At 43.4% G+C, this 15,888-nt stretch overlaps 1 protein-coding gene across 1 annotated transcript; it reads left to right on the top strand.

The window, feature by feature from the left end:
- Nucleotides 1–10,454: 10,454 nt before the first annotated feature.
- Nucleotides 10,455–14,522, top strand: LOC107281826 (uncharacterized). The gene is made up of 2 exons (XM_015792924.3): nucleotides 10,455–13,828; nucleotides 14,367–14,522. The coding sequence occupies exons 1-2, from the start codon at nucleotides 11,511–11,513 to the stop codon at nucleotides 14,377–14,379; spliced, it is 2,331 nt and encodes a 776-aa protein (XP_015648410.1). The 5' UTR covers nucleotides 10,455–11,510; the 3' UTR covers nucleotides 14,380–14,522.
- Nucleotides 14,523–15,888: the final 1,366 nt, after the last annotated feature.

Below are 15,888 nucleotides of genomic sequence, written 5' to 3'. Positions count from 1 at the left end.
GAGAGACTGAGTGAATTATTTGAGGAACTTGGCTTTCTTTTGCAAAATCATTTGAAAACTTCCGGAATAAGAGTTGAATAAAGATTAGGTGATTGGTGCTCCAATTACTATTATCTTTCAACCGCTCAAGGCAAGGAAAAGCAGTGTCTCATGGGAATCAAGGGTAAGGGTATGCCACCGTGCCAAAGATTATTTAATTTGAGAGAGAGTACACATACCTTGCACCTGTATCTTTGAGATATGCAGCATAGTAGCAACTCCTGATCAACAACCAAGACTTTGTTTCCATTCATCCTTCACTCGGGACGAGCAAAGGTTCAAGCTTGGGGGGTTTTGTTGACGGTCGTTATTGATAGGTTTCGACCGTCAATATTACCAAAATAGAGGAGAACTAGTGATGCTTTCAATGCATAAATATGTTAGAATAATAATATTCCACTAGTATTAGGTCTACTAAACTTTTGCAGAGAATAACAATAAAGTGGAGGAGAATCGACATCAACTTAGACGATAAATCAATCGGACGATGTCGAGAACCAGACTTATGTATGAATGGGCCAAGAACTCAGAATTAACATGACAACCTGGGCCAAAATTCACAAGTCTACGAAGGAGAAAAACAAAGGAGGCCGCAAGCCGAAGATGGGCTGGGTTGGGCCAGCCCATGGTTCGGCCGAACCATTGGGTTCGGCCGAACCTGCCGTGAAGCCGCTGGATGCAGGGTTTGGATGGACGGTGTGGATTCCTTCCCTATGACTGTTGGAGGGTATTACCGACCTTTCCAACCGCCATAACCGTCATTACCTGCCTATTTAAGGAGCTCACCTTCTCACTTCACTCACACAACTCAAGCAATAGCTCTCTCATTTCTCTCAAGTTTAGTTTAGTAGTATCTAGCTGGTGGAATAGGAATAGAGTAGAAATCAGGTGCCCGGAAGCCTTCGGAAGAGTTCAGATATGGCTCTAGTAGCTTTTCTTTTCTCTTTTATAAGCTTTGTACTTTTACTAGAATACTCTTCTAAATACATTTATGGTATTGAAATACTTTCCGAGTATATGAGTACCTACTTTACATGTTATACTGAATATACGGCTAGCTTATCTGGAAGATGCTTTGGTGCGGGTATAGTGTTTGCTTATGTAATTACTTTATGTCATGACGATGATATTAGAGTAGTATCTGGTAGTTTAGACGTGATGTCTAGATTACGGGATATCATTATTTGGGGTTATATATTGTAGATGAGAGGTGGGCTGCTGATGGTGACAGCTCAGTACGGGTATTCCTCTGCGCCTGTATATAATCCTAAGTTAATTCCCTGGGGAGGGTATTCCTCCGTATTTAGCCCCGGTTGTATGGTCATGACGGGCTGTCGTAAGGAACTCGGCAGTCAAGGGTAGCTTCTCGATGTACCAGGAGGGCATCGAATAGAGGGTATTAGCTAGTATATCAGTTAACTAGAATGTATGTATACTATGTATATTAGAAGTATAGGAATAGATTTTCTTTCTCTTTTCTTCCCACTTAGCTTAGATGATATATTATGAGAATGAGTAGTTAATGCTTGTGTTTCACTCTACCCTTGGATTATCTTAACTCCTGCTTAGAATATGATTATCACAAGTGATATATAAATTATGAGTCCAGTTCTCTCTACATGATCTTCCCACGGGATAAAATAAATACGATACCCTTGGAATACTCTCGGGTGAAATGCTACAATGGTATATCTGTGAGCCTATGGATGAACTCTGTAACCGTAATATACTAGAAGTATTTTTGCGCCATTGCTGGGAATTATATTTCTAGTAATGTCGTTAAGAAATACCAACAGTCTCTTTGGTCATCCTCACACCTCCTTAAATAGCTAGGTACCCCTTCAGGGTTTCTCGGGTTTTGTTTACATTAAAGTATAGCCATTGCAACTTTACCTTGTAGTTACGTGTGTCGCATAGACTACCTAAGTACTTGTCTCCAGAACCCCAATTCATCGTGTGTATTCTTTGCAATTCGGATTGCATTCAACTTGTTCTTGCTTGTGTCCTTCGTTTTGCTTGTAGGAATAAGGTTGATCTCCATCAGTAAGATAAACAAAGACATGGAGAGGTGTATCAATCGATAAGGCGCAACACAACAACGTCTTGTACGGTTGTGTGACATCCTGGTCCAATTAGGATTTGGCCTGTGTGGCCCATGAGAGCTGTGTGCATGTTTAGTACCACCTTGCTAGTTTAGCAAGATTGAAACCAACTTATAAGGACTCTTCCCTCCAACCATGCCACTCTCGGGTTAACCCTTTTACACGAAGCGATGGCGAAAGTGTAAATGGAGTGGTATGTGTAAGTGGGTCCACCCGTCGGATGGGCTATGGACCAGTGTGCGAGCATATAGTGCATGTGGGCTCTGGGTGAGGCACATGGCATGGCATATGGTGCCGGCACTGCACGCACGTAGGAGGGGGTGTGTTCTTGGACATTTGCCTTATATGCCTATGTGGCTACATGGCTAAGTTAGGCCAACGGGGACATTGGGTCCTTTAAGGGAGGGTGTATGTGACATCCTGGCCCAATTAGGATTTGACCTGTGTCCCATGAGAGCTGTGTGCATGTTTAGTACCACCTTGCTAGTCTAGCAAGGTTGGAACCAACTTATAAGGCCTCTTCTCTGCAACCATGTCACTCCCGGGTTAACCCTTTTATGAAGCGAGGACGAAAGTGTAAGTGGGCCCGCCCGTCGGATGGGCTAGCTATGTGGTTCTGGAGGGAGGGCTGTTACTGGTTGTAGTCGGATCATCAACGTTTGTCCCAAATCGTAGTTACCATCAACTCACCGGATGAGCAAATCGTAGTTATCATCAACTCACCGAAAGATCAGGGAAACTAGACCCGTGTGTTTACACCCAAATTTGACACCTATGGACGAAATAGGGGAAAATTGCCGAAGTTTGAAAAGTGACGGGTTTCCTTCACAAATTTGGCACCTATGGACGAAATAGGGGAAAATTACCGAAGTTTGAAAAGTCAGACCGCAGGTGTGTTTACACCCAAATTTGGCACCTATGAACGAAATAGGGGAAAGTTGTCAAAGTTTGGAAAGTGACGGGTTTCCTTCACAGGGCTGGTCAGACCGCATGTATGTGTGTGGGCAGTCTGACCGCGGCCTGAACTCTGGTCTGACCGTAGGTATGTGGCTGGTCAGACCGTCAGGGTCCGAGCCCGAGTCTGTTTTCATCGGGTCTCGGGTTTCCTTGCTTGAAAAGGCATGCTTCGGGTTTTCTTTAATTTGTATCCCGAGTTGGACTTGGATGAGGGCATATAGAGGTCAAGACCAACCCCTATTTAAGAGATAAGACTGGTTCAATTATAATCCCCCCAAACACATAATCTACTTAAATCGTTTTTTCTTTTTAATTTTAGCCATGTTTTCTACTCTACCCTAGTTTTAGTCTATCTTTGTCGATTTGCGCCGTAAATCGTCCGCCGCCACTGCGAGAGTGCGACACCTCTTTGTAGGTTTGTCTTGAAAACCTTTCGTTCTTCCCACAAGACGTGTAGTTATCCTCGTATCGATCTAAATCGGCCTAAAGGCTGATTTTGATCTTTAAATCGGCTCCACTAGCCGGTTTAGCCGTTTTCACCGCAAGGCGTTTAGGTGCTGCGATCGTGCTTGTTGACTTGTCACAAAAAATCACCAACACGTTTTTTGACGACTCCGTCGGGGAAGAAATCTATTCGGCTTTAAAATAGCCGAATTTGCAATTTATCCGTTGTTTTGTCGAGACGACTGTTTCGGCCGTGCGGCCGAAATCAATCTACTATTTTATTTTGTTTTTACCGGCTACCATTGTGTCATCCTCGCCGAACACATCTGTTTCGGCGGCAATACAGCAATACACACGGCCACAGGCACAGGAAACAAGCAACAGCCGACCGATCTGATCGATCGTGCTAGTCCTTGCTGTGCACAGAGAAAGTTTGAAACTCAATCCAATTCAATATATTGTGCATACGTATTCCAAAAATTTTTTTTAAAAAAGATCAGGCTACCAGAGCTGATCTACCCAGATTAGGCAAAACTGAATTGGTTTGTTACCGAGAAAAGAAAATCAAAGCCGATTCACATCGGCTGTAAAAAGTTCCAAATTTCGCTAGAGCTACACAAAATTACGTCTGTTGCTGCGCACAATCAGAAAACCTGAAAATCAATTCTAGCCGATCTAGTACTGTGCATATATTATTTGATCGGTTGACCCTCGAGGAAATCAATTTTGGTCAAATTTGTTACACATCAAAGTATACGAAGGAAATCAAAGACAGTATATTAATCTATTCGGTCAAAATATTTTGGTTATGAGCTATATGGCCGAAATTAATCGAGAAATTTCTTCATCAACTATGATGAGCGGGAACGAGATCGACAAGGTCACATGGGAGTGATAACAATCTGGCCCAGGTGGGGTCGGCCGAGGCCCAACAAATTAAGGTTGTCCGGACCCCAATAGTTCTTAGGCACACCCACTCGGGAAAAGGCCCGATCTCCCTAAAAGACTAGTCCAATAGGGGAAGGGCGGCTCTCCCTTTTAAGGTGGGATTATTCAGAGTCTCACACAGTCGCCGCCCGACTTTGTCGTCTTTGCCAGCGGGTAATAGTGGAGGATTTCCTCATCAGGGAGGATCTTGATGAGGAGCAACGTCAAGTCATGAAGGAGTGGATCAAGGTGATTACACAAGAGAGGTTGATGAAATCATGCATCAGGACCCATCAAGGTGTGGTTCTCAAGTCTGGTCCTCCTCTCAAATTTAAGGTAATCTCCAATTCGCCCGATCCATCTCTTGCCATTCGAAAACATATTTATCGTTATATAGATGCATCTGTTAGCACTTATATTGAAAAAATTATGATATGTTAGAAGATGCTTGTAAAACTTTCTTTAATGAGTCTATTAAGAAAATTGGCTCTCAGATAGCCAGTTATCAAAAATCTAATGCTACTTCTAGTTTTGCATCTATACAACATATCTATAGTATTATGGATGGATCGACTGGCATTTACACAGCCGATTCCTCGGGAATCGGTTATATAAAAAGCTTAGCCGACGGTCAAACCGCGCATGACGCCGATCAGACCGCACCCACCATAGCCGGTCAAACCGTGCCCTATCTCGGCCAGATTGTGCCTCCTGTGGTCGGTCTGACCGCATCATTGACTACTGGTCAGATCGGGTGCTTGGCCGGTCAGACCGAGCTATCCATAGCCGATCAGATCTACGCCTTGGAACCTCTTCCAGAATTTTGTCCCACAACTAATAGCACTGATTTTAATTGTTATTTGCCTCATGTTAGTACTATTAGTCATGTTATTCCACATACACATGTTATTCACACTGATAATGCAGTAACATGTATAGCCGAATCAAGCGACGGTTCGGATTGTGCTAATAATTTATGCAACAAGACCATAACAAGTATAGCCGAACCAAAGGTTGGTTCAGATTGTTTTACTAACTTGGATAATAATGCAACAATCAATATAGCCGAACCAAGCGACGGTTTGGATTGTGTTACTAGTTTAAATAATGATGGAATAGCCAAACCAAGTGATCGTTCGGATTGTGTTGCTAGCTTAGACAATAGCATCGTTGAAAATATAGCCAAACTGAATGACGGTTCGGATTGTATTACAAATGAAAATGAGCTATCTTTGTCACCTAAGACCGAATCACAGATCGGTCATGTGAGTGTTGAAAATGAAAGTGACAATGACTTGCGAGGTAATGACAAAGTAGAGTACAAGCAACATCGCATACATATCCAAGGCCGTATCTGTTTGGAACCCTGGGTTCCAACCCCCCTCCATCGTATTTCGCGTGCATGCTTTTCAAACTGCTAAACAGTGTATTTTTTGCAAAAAGTTTCTATACGAAAGTTGCTTAAAAATCATATTGATCCATTTTTTTTTAAAAAAATAGCTAATACATAATTAATCATGCGCTAATTAACCGCTCTGTTTTCCGTGCGCACTGTGCATCGTGGGAGCGGGTGATTCCGATCACAGCCTTACACAAGTCCTAGGTAGCTTAACATGTGTTCACACTAGGATTAACAAAATCCAGTCAACTTATCTTAAGCCGGCAATTTTGCCGGGTTTCGATTGGACCACGTAGCACTATTAGATATTAACGCGTGCTTGCCATTTTGCCTGTACAATCGCATGTTTTCGCTGGGCCAAACAATCCCTCGTGAGCAGCCGAGCCTGTGGGGGGCTGAGGGCATGTGTGCCGAGCCAGCTAGGCGCTGAGCCGAGACACGGTGGTGTTTGGATCGATGTTGGTATTTCTTAACGATATTGCAGTACATACATTAATAAAATGCAAATTAGAGTATGACTAAGGTGGTGTTTGGATCGATGTTGGTATTTCTTAACAACATTACTAGAAATATAATTTCCAGCAATGGCGCAGAAATACTCCTGGTATATTATGGTTACAGATTTCATCCACAAGTGCACGGATATACCATTGTAACATTTCACCCGAGAGTATCCCAAGGGTATCACGTTTGTTTAATCCCGTGGGAAGATTATAGTAGAGAGAACCGTACCAATAATTTATATATTACTTGTAATAACTATAGTCTAAGCAGGGGTTAATATAAGCAGAGGATAAAGTGACACACAAGCATAAGACTACTCATTCTCATATTAAATTATCTGAGCAAAGTGGAAAGAAAATAGAAAAATAATATATTCCTATACTTCTAATATACATATTGTACATACATCCTAACTATAAGATTAACTAGCTAATATCCTCTTTCCGATGCCCTCCTGGTGCTTCGAGAAGCCACCCATGACTGACGAGTTTCTTACGACAACCTGTCATGACCATATAACAGGGGCTAAATACGGAGGAGTACCCTCCCCAGGAAATTAACTTAGGACTATATACACACGCGGAGGAATACCCGTACTGAGCTGTCACCATCAGTGGCCCACCTCTCTTCCACAGCATATAACCCCAAATAATGATACCCAGTAATCTAGACACCACGTGCAAACTACCAGATAGTACTCTAATATCATCGTCATGACATAGAGTAATTGCATAAGCAAACATTATACCTCTACCATGGCATCTCCCAGATAAGCTAGCAGTAAAATCAACATAACTCGGATATAAAGTAAAGTTGGTATTCATATACTCGGAAAATATTACAATACCAAAGTTGTATAAAGAAGAATATTGTAAATAAAGTACAAGTCTTACAAAAGAAGAAAGGAGAGCTGCTAGAGCCATATCCGAACTCTTCCGAATACTTTCGGACTCAGACTTCTGTTCTATTCCTACTCCACTAGCTTGAGAATACTAAACTAAGCTTAAGAGAGTATGAGAGAGCTTGCTTGAGGTGTGTGTTGAAATGGAGGATGAGAGCTCCTTTTATACCTTCCCAATGATAGTTGTGACGGTTGGAATGGTCGGAAATACCCTCCAACCATCATTGGGGGCTAATCCACACCGTCCAGGCAAAGCCCTAGATCGGATGATGCTGAGAAGGGTTCGGCCGAGCCCCCTAGTTCGACTGAACCATTGGCTGGCCCAACAAGCCCAGGTTTTGGCTGGCGGCCTCCTCTCTTGCTCCCATATGTAGACTTGTGAATTTTGACCCAATTGAACATGTCATTTCTGAATTCTTGGCCCATTCATTGATAAGTCTGGTTCTCGACATCGTCTGATTGATTGATCGCCTGTTTTGATGTCAATTCTCCATTTTAGAGCATGCCCAGCAGATCTTCCATCGGGCATCCATCTCAATTTTAGCGTATGGAGGTGAAAAACCAAGATCCAGCAGAGTCTCCATCACACACGCCATCTTTAGATGTCATCCAAACCGAGCGCTCTCCATGCCAAATTTGGCGTTTCTCTCTCCTCACGCTATCCCCCCAACTGCTCAGCTCGACGAACTCGCGCCACCATCCAGATGGACATAGAGAGGATGGACATACCGGGTCTGCCGTTGGTGTTCGCCGGAGTGGAGGCCCCGCCGTCTGCGCCGCCCCATCGGGACTCCGCGCCGCGCCGCTGCTCCTTCGCTCGCTTCACCTGCCGCTATCGCGATATGGCGGCCGCCGCCGGCCTCCTCCGTCCCTTGCTTGCCCACCGCCGGCTACTTCCTCCCCAGCCATCCGCGGCCCTCGCCTGCCTGGCCGCCGGGCTCCGCGGCCACCGCGTGCATCCTCACCGCCCGTCGCCCGCTCGGCCGCCGCCGCCCCTCACTTGCCTGGCCGCCGCCGCCTCTCGCCAGCTCGTCCGCCACCGCCCCTTGGCTGCACAGCCGCCGCCGCCTCTCGCCAACTCCTCTGCGCAGCCACTGCCTGCAAAGAGAAGTAGTACTAGCGGAGAATCGGAGATGGTAGAGAAGAAGCAGTGAGGAAGTAGTACTAGCAGTTCCCTAGCGATTAAATGAGGGGAGAAAATGTAGTAATGTTAATTTGTTGGGTTATCATTTTAAATGCTTCAGTCACCCAATAAAAATATATCTGTTAAAGTTTATTCGTTTCAAAATATTATGGTGATAAATACAACGTTAAAATTAAGTTGTTCAAAATATATCCCTTAAAATATAAATGTAAGGTTAGTTGGAAGATATTACTAAAATATAGGATGATGGGATATGGATGATATAGTATAGATGATGTGTTGGAGTTGGAAGGGATATGGATGAGGAATCTTTTTGGATGATAATCCATATGGGCATTTGGGGGATGAAATATAGATGAGCTGCTAGGGATGCTCTTATGTTCATTCTCTGCAAGAGGTTAGCAATCCCAGTACTAGTGGAATACTTATTATTCTAACACAAATATGCATTGTAAGCATAACTAGTTCTCCTTTATTTTGGTAGTATTGACGGTCAAAACTGACCACTAACGACCGTCAACAAAACCCCCTAAGCTTGAACCTTTGCTCGTCACGAGTAAAGGATGAAAGGAAACAAAGACTTGGCTGTTGATCATGAGTTGCTACTATGCTGTATATCTCAAATGTATAGGTTCAAGGCATATGTACTCTCTCTTAAATCAAATAATCTTTGGCACGGTGGCTTACCCTTACCCCTGATTCCCACGAGACATTGTCTCTTCTTGCCTTAAGCGGTTGAAAGACAGAACAACAATTAGAGTACTAATCACCCAATCTTCATTCAACTTTTATTCCGGAAGTTTTCAAATGATTTTTGTAAAAGAAATCCAAGTTCCTCAAATGATTCACTCGGTCTCTCCAAGTGTATCAAAATGAATTCCTCACCATTTTGCCTTTTTGATTCCTACTCTAAGGTTGATATGTGTAGTTTGGTAGGGATCAAACATGGCATACTTGCATTCACATTTATTACTAAGTCAAAAACATAGACTAAAATAGATGACTAAATATACTCAAGATCAAGATCGTGCAAAGTGTGTGTGTGTGTGTGTGATATATGGTGGAAATGAAATGTTTAAAATAAAGAAAAAACGTGATGAGGACATCCCTTCCAACGATACAACCACGCCTATTGCACAGCAAGGACCAATGACTAGAGCTCGAGCTCGTGAACTTAATTATCAGGTAAAGTCATTCCTAGCTAATCATACAAGTTCTTCTCAGAATTGGGTGCTACTAAATGGTTGTTGTGATCTACTTGTTGTTAGGAATATGGGAGAGGAACCAAATCGCAAGCAGCACTAGCAGCGCTGATTTGATGAAGTCAATGCTCTTCACTCCGGAGGGCAAACGGGGCAAATGAGTACTTGTTGGAAAGATCTTGTCGTCTACTTTCAGCTATGTGTGGCCTCACCATCAACTTTGACCCAGGCTGCTCAGAATGACGAAAATAGTTCTTTACATCAGAAACTTGGGCTTGGGCCTTGTATCATTACAGCCCATTAGGGGTCCACAAAACCTAGGGTTTGCTCCCACCTCCTCTCCTGGTCATTCCTCCACCTATATAAACTCCTAGCAGCCACCATTTTGCACTTTGGGTTTTGTTTTGATGTAAGTTTAGCTGCAGCTACTTCCTTGTACTCGCGTGTGTCGGCTAGACCACCCGAATACTTGTATTCAGAACCCCATTTTGGTTTGTTTAAGTTTCATCATTTGACAAGTGCCGTGAGCTGTTTCCTTGTCAACTTGTTCTTGCTTGTTCTTCGATTGCTTGCAGGTTCAAGGTTGTTCTTGGCACGGCAAGAACAGCAACAACGTGGAGTCGGTGTACCGGTTGCTAAGGCGCAGCACCCCTGTGGTAGTTGTAGTCGGACCGCCAACGTCGTATCCTTCCCCAAATCGAAGTTTATCCTCCTCTCATCGAAAGATCGGGAACCCCCGTTGCTGCATCAAGTGGTATCAGAGCTCAAGTTGCTCGGTGAGAGATTTTATCACTTCTTTGTTTTTACCTACAGCCCAAAAGAAAAACCACTAAAATAGGTCAGACCCGAAATCACCAAAACATGTTGAGCCTTTGCTGTTCTACTTAGTCTTTGCTTGCTGAGTTTTCGATTGCATCGATTGGTTGAGTTGCTGGTTCTAATAGTTTAGTCCTTTAGAGTTTCGAGTTCTGCCCACGAATTCGTCACCGCAAGCACTTCCACCATCACTTCTTTTATCTTCATCCCGCTGCCACCATCACCACCATATTCACCACGAAATCCACCTCCAACCCCACCAAATTTCGTCCACCACAACCAGCAGCACCCTCATCACCACATCAGCCACCCCCAAATGCATTTATTGCTGCCTCCACCAACAGCCAACCCTTTTGCAACTTTTTGAAGTGAATCAGCCCTTCCCAAGAAAGCATTTAAGTGCTCTCACTTTTGACTTGTTGGCTGAATCATGTAACTAGCCAACCAACCCATCATTACTTCTTGTTTTGATTTGTTGGCTGAAGCTTGTGAAATTTCGAAAATGTTTGAGAAAAGGTTATTTTGCTAAGGCTTGTTTTGACTTGTTGGCTGAAGCTTTGAGCTTGCTGTACAAAAAAAAAAAAGAAAGAAAAACAAAAAAAAAAGAAAGAAAAAAAATCAGAAGTGAAGAGAAGGAAAAAAAAAAGGAAGGGAAGAGAGGAAGTTGTTGTTGTTGCTGTTGTGTTTGTGTTATTTTCGTGCTATTTTGAGTGGCTACGCTTGTGACTAGGCTCGCGTCTCTAAAGGGTTTTGCCTAGGACCAGCACAATACCATCGTTGAATGATTATTCAACTTGCTTTGATTAATGTGGTTCTAGCTGTACCTTGATATTACTTGCAGCCACCTATAGCTCCACAAATTTTTATCTACTATATCACAGGATCGTGCTTGTTGTCGGCTCCGGTACTACTAACCGTTGTTGCTGTTCTTGCTGTTTGCCAACGCCTTTTACATAACAAAGTAAGAACATGTAAGAACTCGTTTGCACAAGTTTGGTAGAAGTGGAGATGGACAACACCTAGCTCCAATAGTTGATAGGACATATTTCTTGTGAATTGTTTCTTCCCATTAACCATGACAGGAGGATCGGGGGAGCACCCTCAACATTCACCACGTACGAGGGGCATCATACAACATTTTGAGCGCCAAGTGAGGGAGCATGCTGAAGGCCTTGATGAGGATGTTAGGGTCGCCAATGATCGCCTTGGTCAATTGGAGGCTGCTCAAATTGACACCAACTCCAAGCTTTCCTCATTGGAGAGGTCCCTTGTGGCTGTGAACACTTCTCTTGCAGGTATCTTGAATACGTTGGAGAGAATGGGCCAAGATGGTCATGATGGATCGGCTAGGCGCAACCACAATGGCCATGATGCTAATAGCAGCATCGCAGCAAGGGAAGAACTGGAGTACGCTGCTGACACTGAGCATGATGAGGAGGTACTTGGTCGTCCACAAAGACAACAGCGCCGGCAGCGCCATGGCATGGGCGCTCCACCACGGCGGGAGGTACGTGATAATGATGATTCTTTAGGCAAGATCAAGTTTACCATTCCTTGCTTTGATGGAAAATATGACCCTGATGCATATCTTACTTGGGAGTTAGCCATTGATCAGAAATTTGCTTGCCATGATTTTCCTGAGAATAAACGTGTTAGGGCTGCTACTAGTGAGTTCACTGATTTTGCATCCATTTGGTGGAGTGAATTTGTTCGTTCCAATCCAAATAACACTCCCCAAACCTGGGATGCAATGAAAAGAGTCATGCGAGCTAGATTTGTTCCTTCATATCATGCACGTGATTTGCTGCACAAATTGCAACAACTTAGACAGGGAAACAAATCTGTAGAGGAGTATTATCAAGCTTTGCAAACAGGAATGCTTCGTTGTGGATTGGTAGAAAATGATGATGCTGGTATGGCTAGATTCATGGGTGGGCTGAACCGAGAAATTCAGGACATTCTAACCTACAAAGAATATAATTCAATTAATCGTTTGTTTCATCTTGCTTGTAAAGCTGAAAGGGAAGTACAGGGACGAAGAGCTAGCTTCAGGACTAACATTTCTGCAGGTCGTGCTAGCTCTTGGACATCTTCTAACGCTGCTGCACCGTCAACTCGAGCAGCAGCACCATCGTCCTCAAGCAACAAGCTGCGTCCCTCTACAACAAACTCTACACCATGCCCGAGTGAACCAACAAGAGGGGTTGCTGCTACACCTTCCAAGAGCTCATCATCAGTAGCTTCATCAGGAAGGACAAGAGATATTCAGTGCTTACGCTGCAAGGGCTATGGTCACGTGCGCAAGGACTGCCCAAGCACTCGTGTAATGATCGTGAGAGCTGATGGTGGGTACTCCTCCGCTAGTGATTTAGATGGAGAAACCTATGCTTTGCTTGCAACTAACAATGCACGGGAAGGTGACGCGCCCCACCAAGATGAGGAACACATTGGGGCTGAAGCTGCAGAGCACTATGAGAGCCTCGTGGTGCAGCGAGTGCTAAGCGCACAAATGGAAAGGGCTGAACAGAATCAGCGCCACACCTTGTTTCAAACCAATTGTGTGATCAAGGAACGCTCTTGCCGCGTGATCATAGATGGAGGAAGCTGCAATAATTTGGCTAGTGCTGAAATGGTGGAGAAACTTGCATTGAGCACACAGCCACATCCACAGCCCTACTATATTCAATGGCTTAATAGCAGCGGCAAGGTAAAGGTAACACGATTGGTAAGAGTACATTTTGCCATTGGTTCTTATCATGATTCAATCAACTGTGATGTTGTGCCTATGCAAGCATGTTCTATGTTATTAGGTAGGCCATGGCAGTTTGATAAAGATTCTTTACACTTTGGCAAATCCAATCAATACTCCTTTGTGCATAATGGAAAAAAACTTGTGTTACATCCTATGTCTCCTGAAGTTATTTTAAAGGATGAACTTGCTAGAGCTAGCAAACAAAAAAATCAGGAGCATACTAGGAGTGAGCATCTTATTGCGGCTAATGAACTTGAGAAGCATAAGAAGAAACCCACCAACTCTGTTCAAAATAATAAAAATGAGATTAAGCTGAAGGGATCTTGTTTCATTGCAACAAAATCAGATTTGGATGAAGTTGACACTGACACTGTTGTTTGCTATGCTTTGGTTTGCAAAGAAACCTTATTTCCAATTGAGGATACTCCTATTTCTTTGCCTCCTCCGGTCACTAACCTTTTGCAGGAGTATGCTGATATTTTCCCAAAGGAGGTTCCACCGGGGCTGCCACCAATTCGAGGGATTGAGCACCAAATTGACCTCATTCCTGGGGCCTCTCTGCCAAACCGTGCGCCATACAGGACCAACCCAGAGGAAACAAAGGAGATTCAGCGTCAAGTGCAAGAGTTACTCGACAAGGGGTATGTACGTGAGTCTCTTAGTCCTTGTTCTGTCCCCGTGCTTTTAGTTCCTAAGAAAGATGGCTCATGGCGCATGTGTGTGGATTGTAGAGCAATTAACAACATCACAATCAGATATCGTCATCCTATCCCTAGGCTAGATGATATGCTTGATGAATTGAGTGGTTCACTTGTGTTCTCTAAAATTGATTTGCGTAGTGGTTACCACCAGATTCGCATGAAGTTAGGAGATGAATGGAAAACAGCTTTTAAAACTAAATTCGGCCTATATGAGTGGTTAGTCATGCCCTTTGGTCTCACTAATGCACCCAGTACTTTCATGAGATTAATGAATGAAGTTTTACGTGCTTTCATTGGCATATTTGTGGTGGTATATTTTGATGACATTCTCATATATAGCAGATCAATAGAGGATCATCATGGTCATTTGCGTGCTGTTTTTGATGCTCTATGAGATGCACGTTTATTTGGTAACCTTGAGAAGTGCACATTTTGCACAGATCGAGTCTCTTTTCTTAGCTATGTTGTGACTCCGCAGGGAATTGAAGTAGATCAAGCCAAGGTTGAAGCCATACATAGCTGGCCGGTTCCAACAACGATCACACAAGTGAGAAGCTTTCTAGGACTTGCTGGGTTCTACCGCCGCTTTGTGAAGGATTTTAGCACCATTGCAGCCCCATTACATGAGCTTACCAAGAGAAATGTCACATTCACTTGGGCTGCAGCACAAAGGAATGCATTCGACACTTTGAAAGATAAGTTAACACACGCTCCTTTACTCCAACTTCCTGATTTCAACAAAACTTTTGAGCATGAATGTGATGCTAGTGGGATTGGATTGGGTGGTGTGTTGTTACAAGAAGGCAAACCTGTAGCATATTTCAGCGAGAAATTGAGTGGGCCTAGTTTGAATTATTCTACTTATGATAAGGAATTGTTTGCTCTAGTGCGAACATTGGAAACATGGCAGCATTATTTATGGCCCAAAGAATTTGTTATACACTCTGATCATGAATCTTTGAAACACATTCGAAGTCAAGCAAAACTTAACCGTAGGCATGCTAAATGGGTTGAATTTATTGAATCTTTTCCATATGTCATCAAACATAAGAAGGGAAAAGAAAATGTCATTGCTGATGCTTTGTCTAGACGTTACGCAATGCTATCCCAACTTGACTTCAAAATTTTTGGCTTAGAAACAATAAAAGAGCAATATGCGCACGATGATGATTTTAAAAATGTGTTGTTGAATTGCAAGGAGGGAAGGACTTGGAACAAATTCGTTCTCACCAATGGGTTTGTGTTTAGAGCTAATAAGTTATGCATTCCAGCTAGCTCTGTGCGTATGCTATTATTGCAGGAAGCGCATGGTGGAGGGCTGATGGGACACTTTGGTGTGAAGATGACGGAGGATATCCTTGCTGATCATTTCTTTTGGCCTAAGATGAGGAGAGACGTGGAGAGGTTCGTTGCTCGCTGCACAACATGCCAAAAAGCTAAGTCACGCCTTAACCCTCATGGTTTGTATATGCCTTTGCCTGTTCCTAGTGTGCCTTGGGAGGATATTTCTATGGACTTTGTTTTAGGGCTGCCTAGAACAAAGAAGGGGAGGGACAGTATCTTTGTTGTTGTAGATAGATTTTCTAAGATGGCGCATTTCATACCTTGTCATAAGAGTGATGATGCTACACATGTTGCTGATTTGTTCTTTCGTGAGATTGTTCGCTTGCATGGAGTGCCAAACACCATAGTTTCTGATCGCGATACAAAATTCCTTAGTCATTTTTGGAGAACCTTGTGGGCTAAGTTGGGGACTAAACTTTTATTTTCTACTACATGTCACCCCCAAACTGATGGACAAACTGAGGTGGTGAATAGAACATTATCTACAATGCTTAGGGCTGTTTTGAAAAAGAATATTAAAATGTGGGAAGAATGTTTGCCTCATGTTGAGTTTGCTTATAATCGTTCACAACATTCTACTACTAAGAAGTGCCCTTTTGAGATTGTTTATGGCCTTCTACCCCGTGCTCCAATTGATCTTTTGCCCCTCCCAACTT

This window comes from Oryza sativa, chromosome 8 (assembly GCF_034140825.1).
Source record: "Oryza sativa Japonica Group chromosome 8, ASM3414082v1".
In the NCBI taxonomy this organism is placed as follows: domain Eukaryota; kingdom Viridiplantae; phylum Streptophyta; class Magnoliopsida; order Poales; family Poaceae; genus Oryza; species Oryza sativa.
This window is presented reverse-complemented; position numbering and strand designations above follow the sequence as displayed.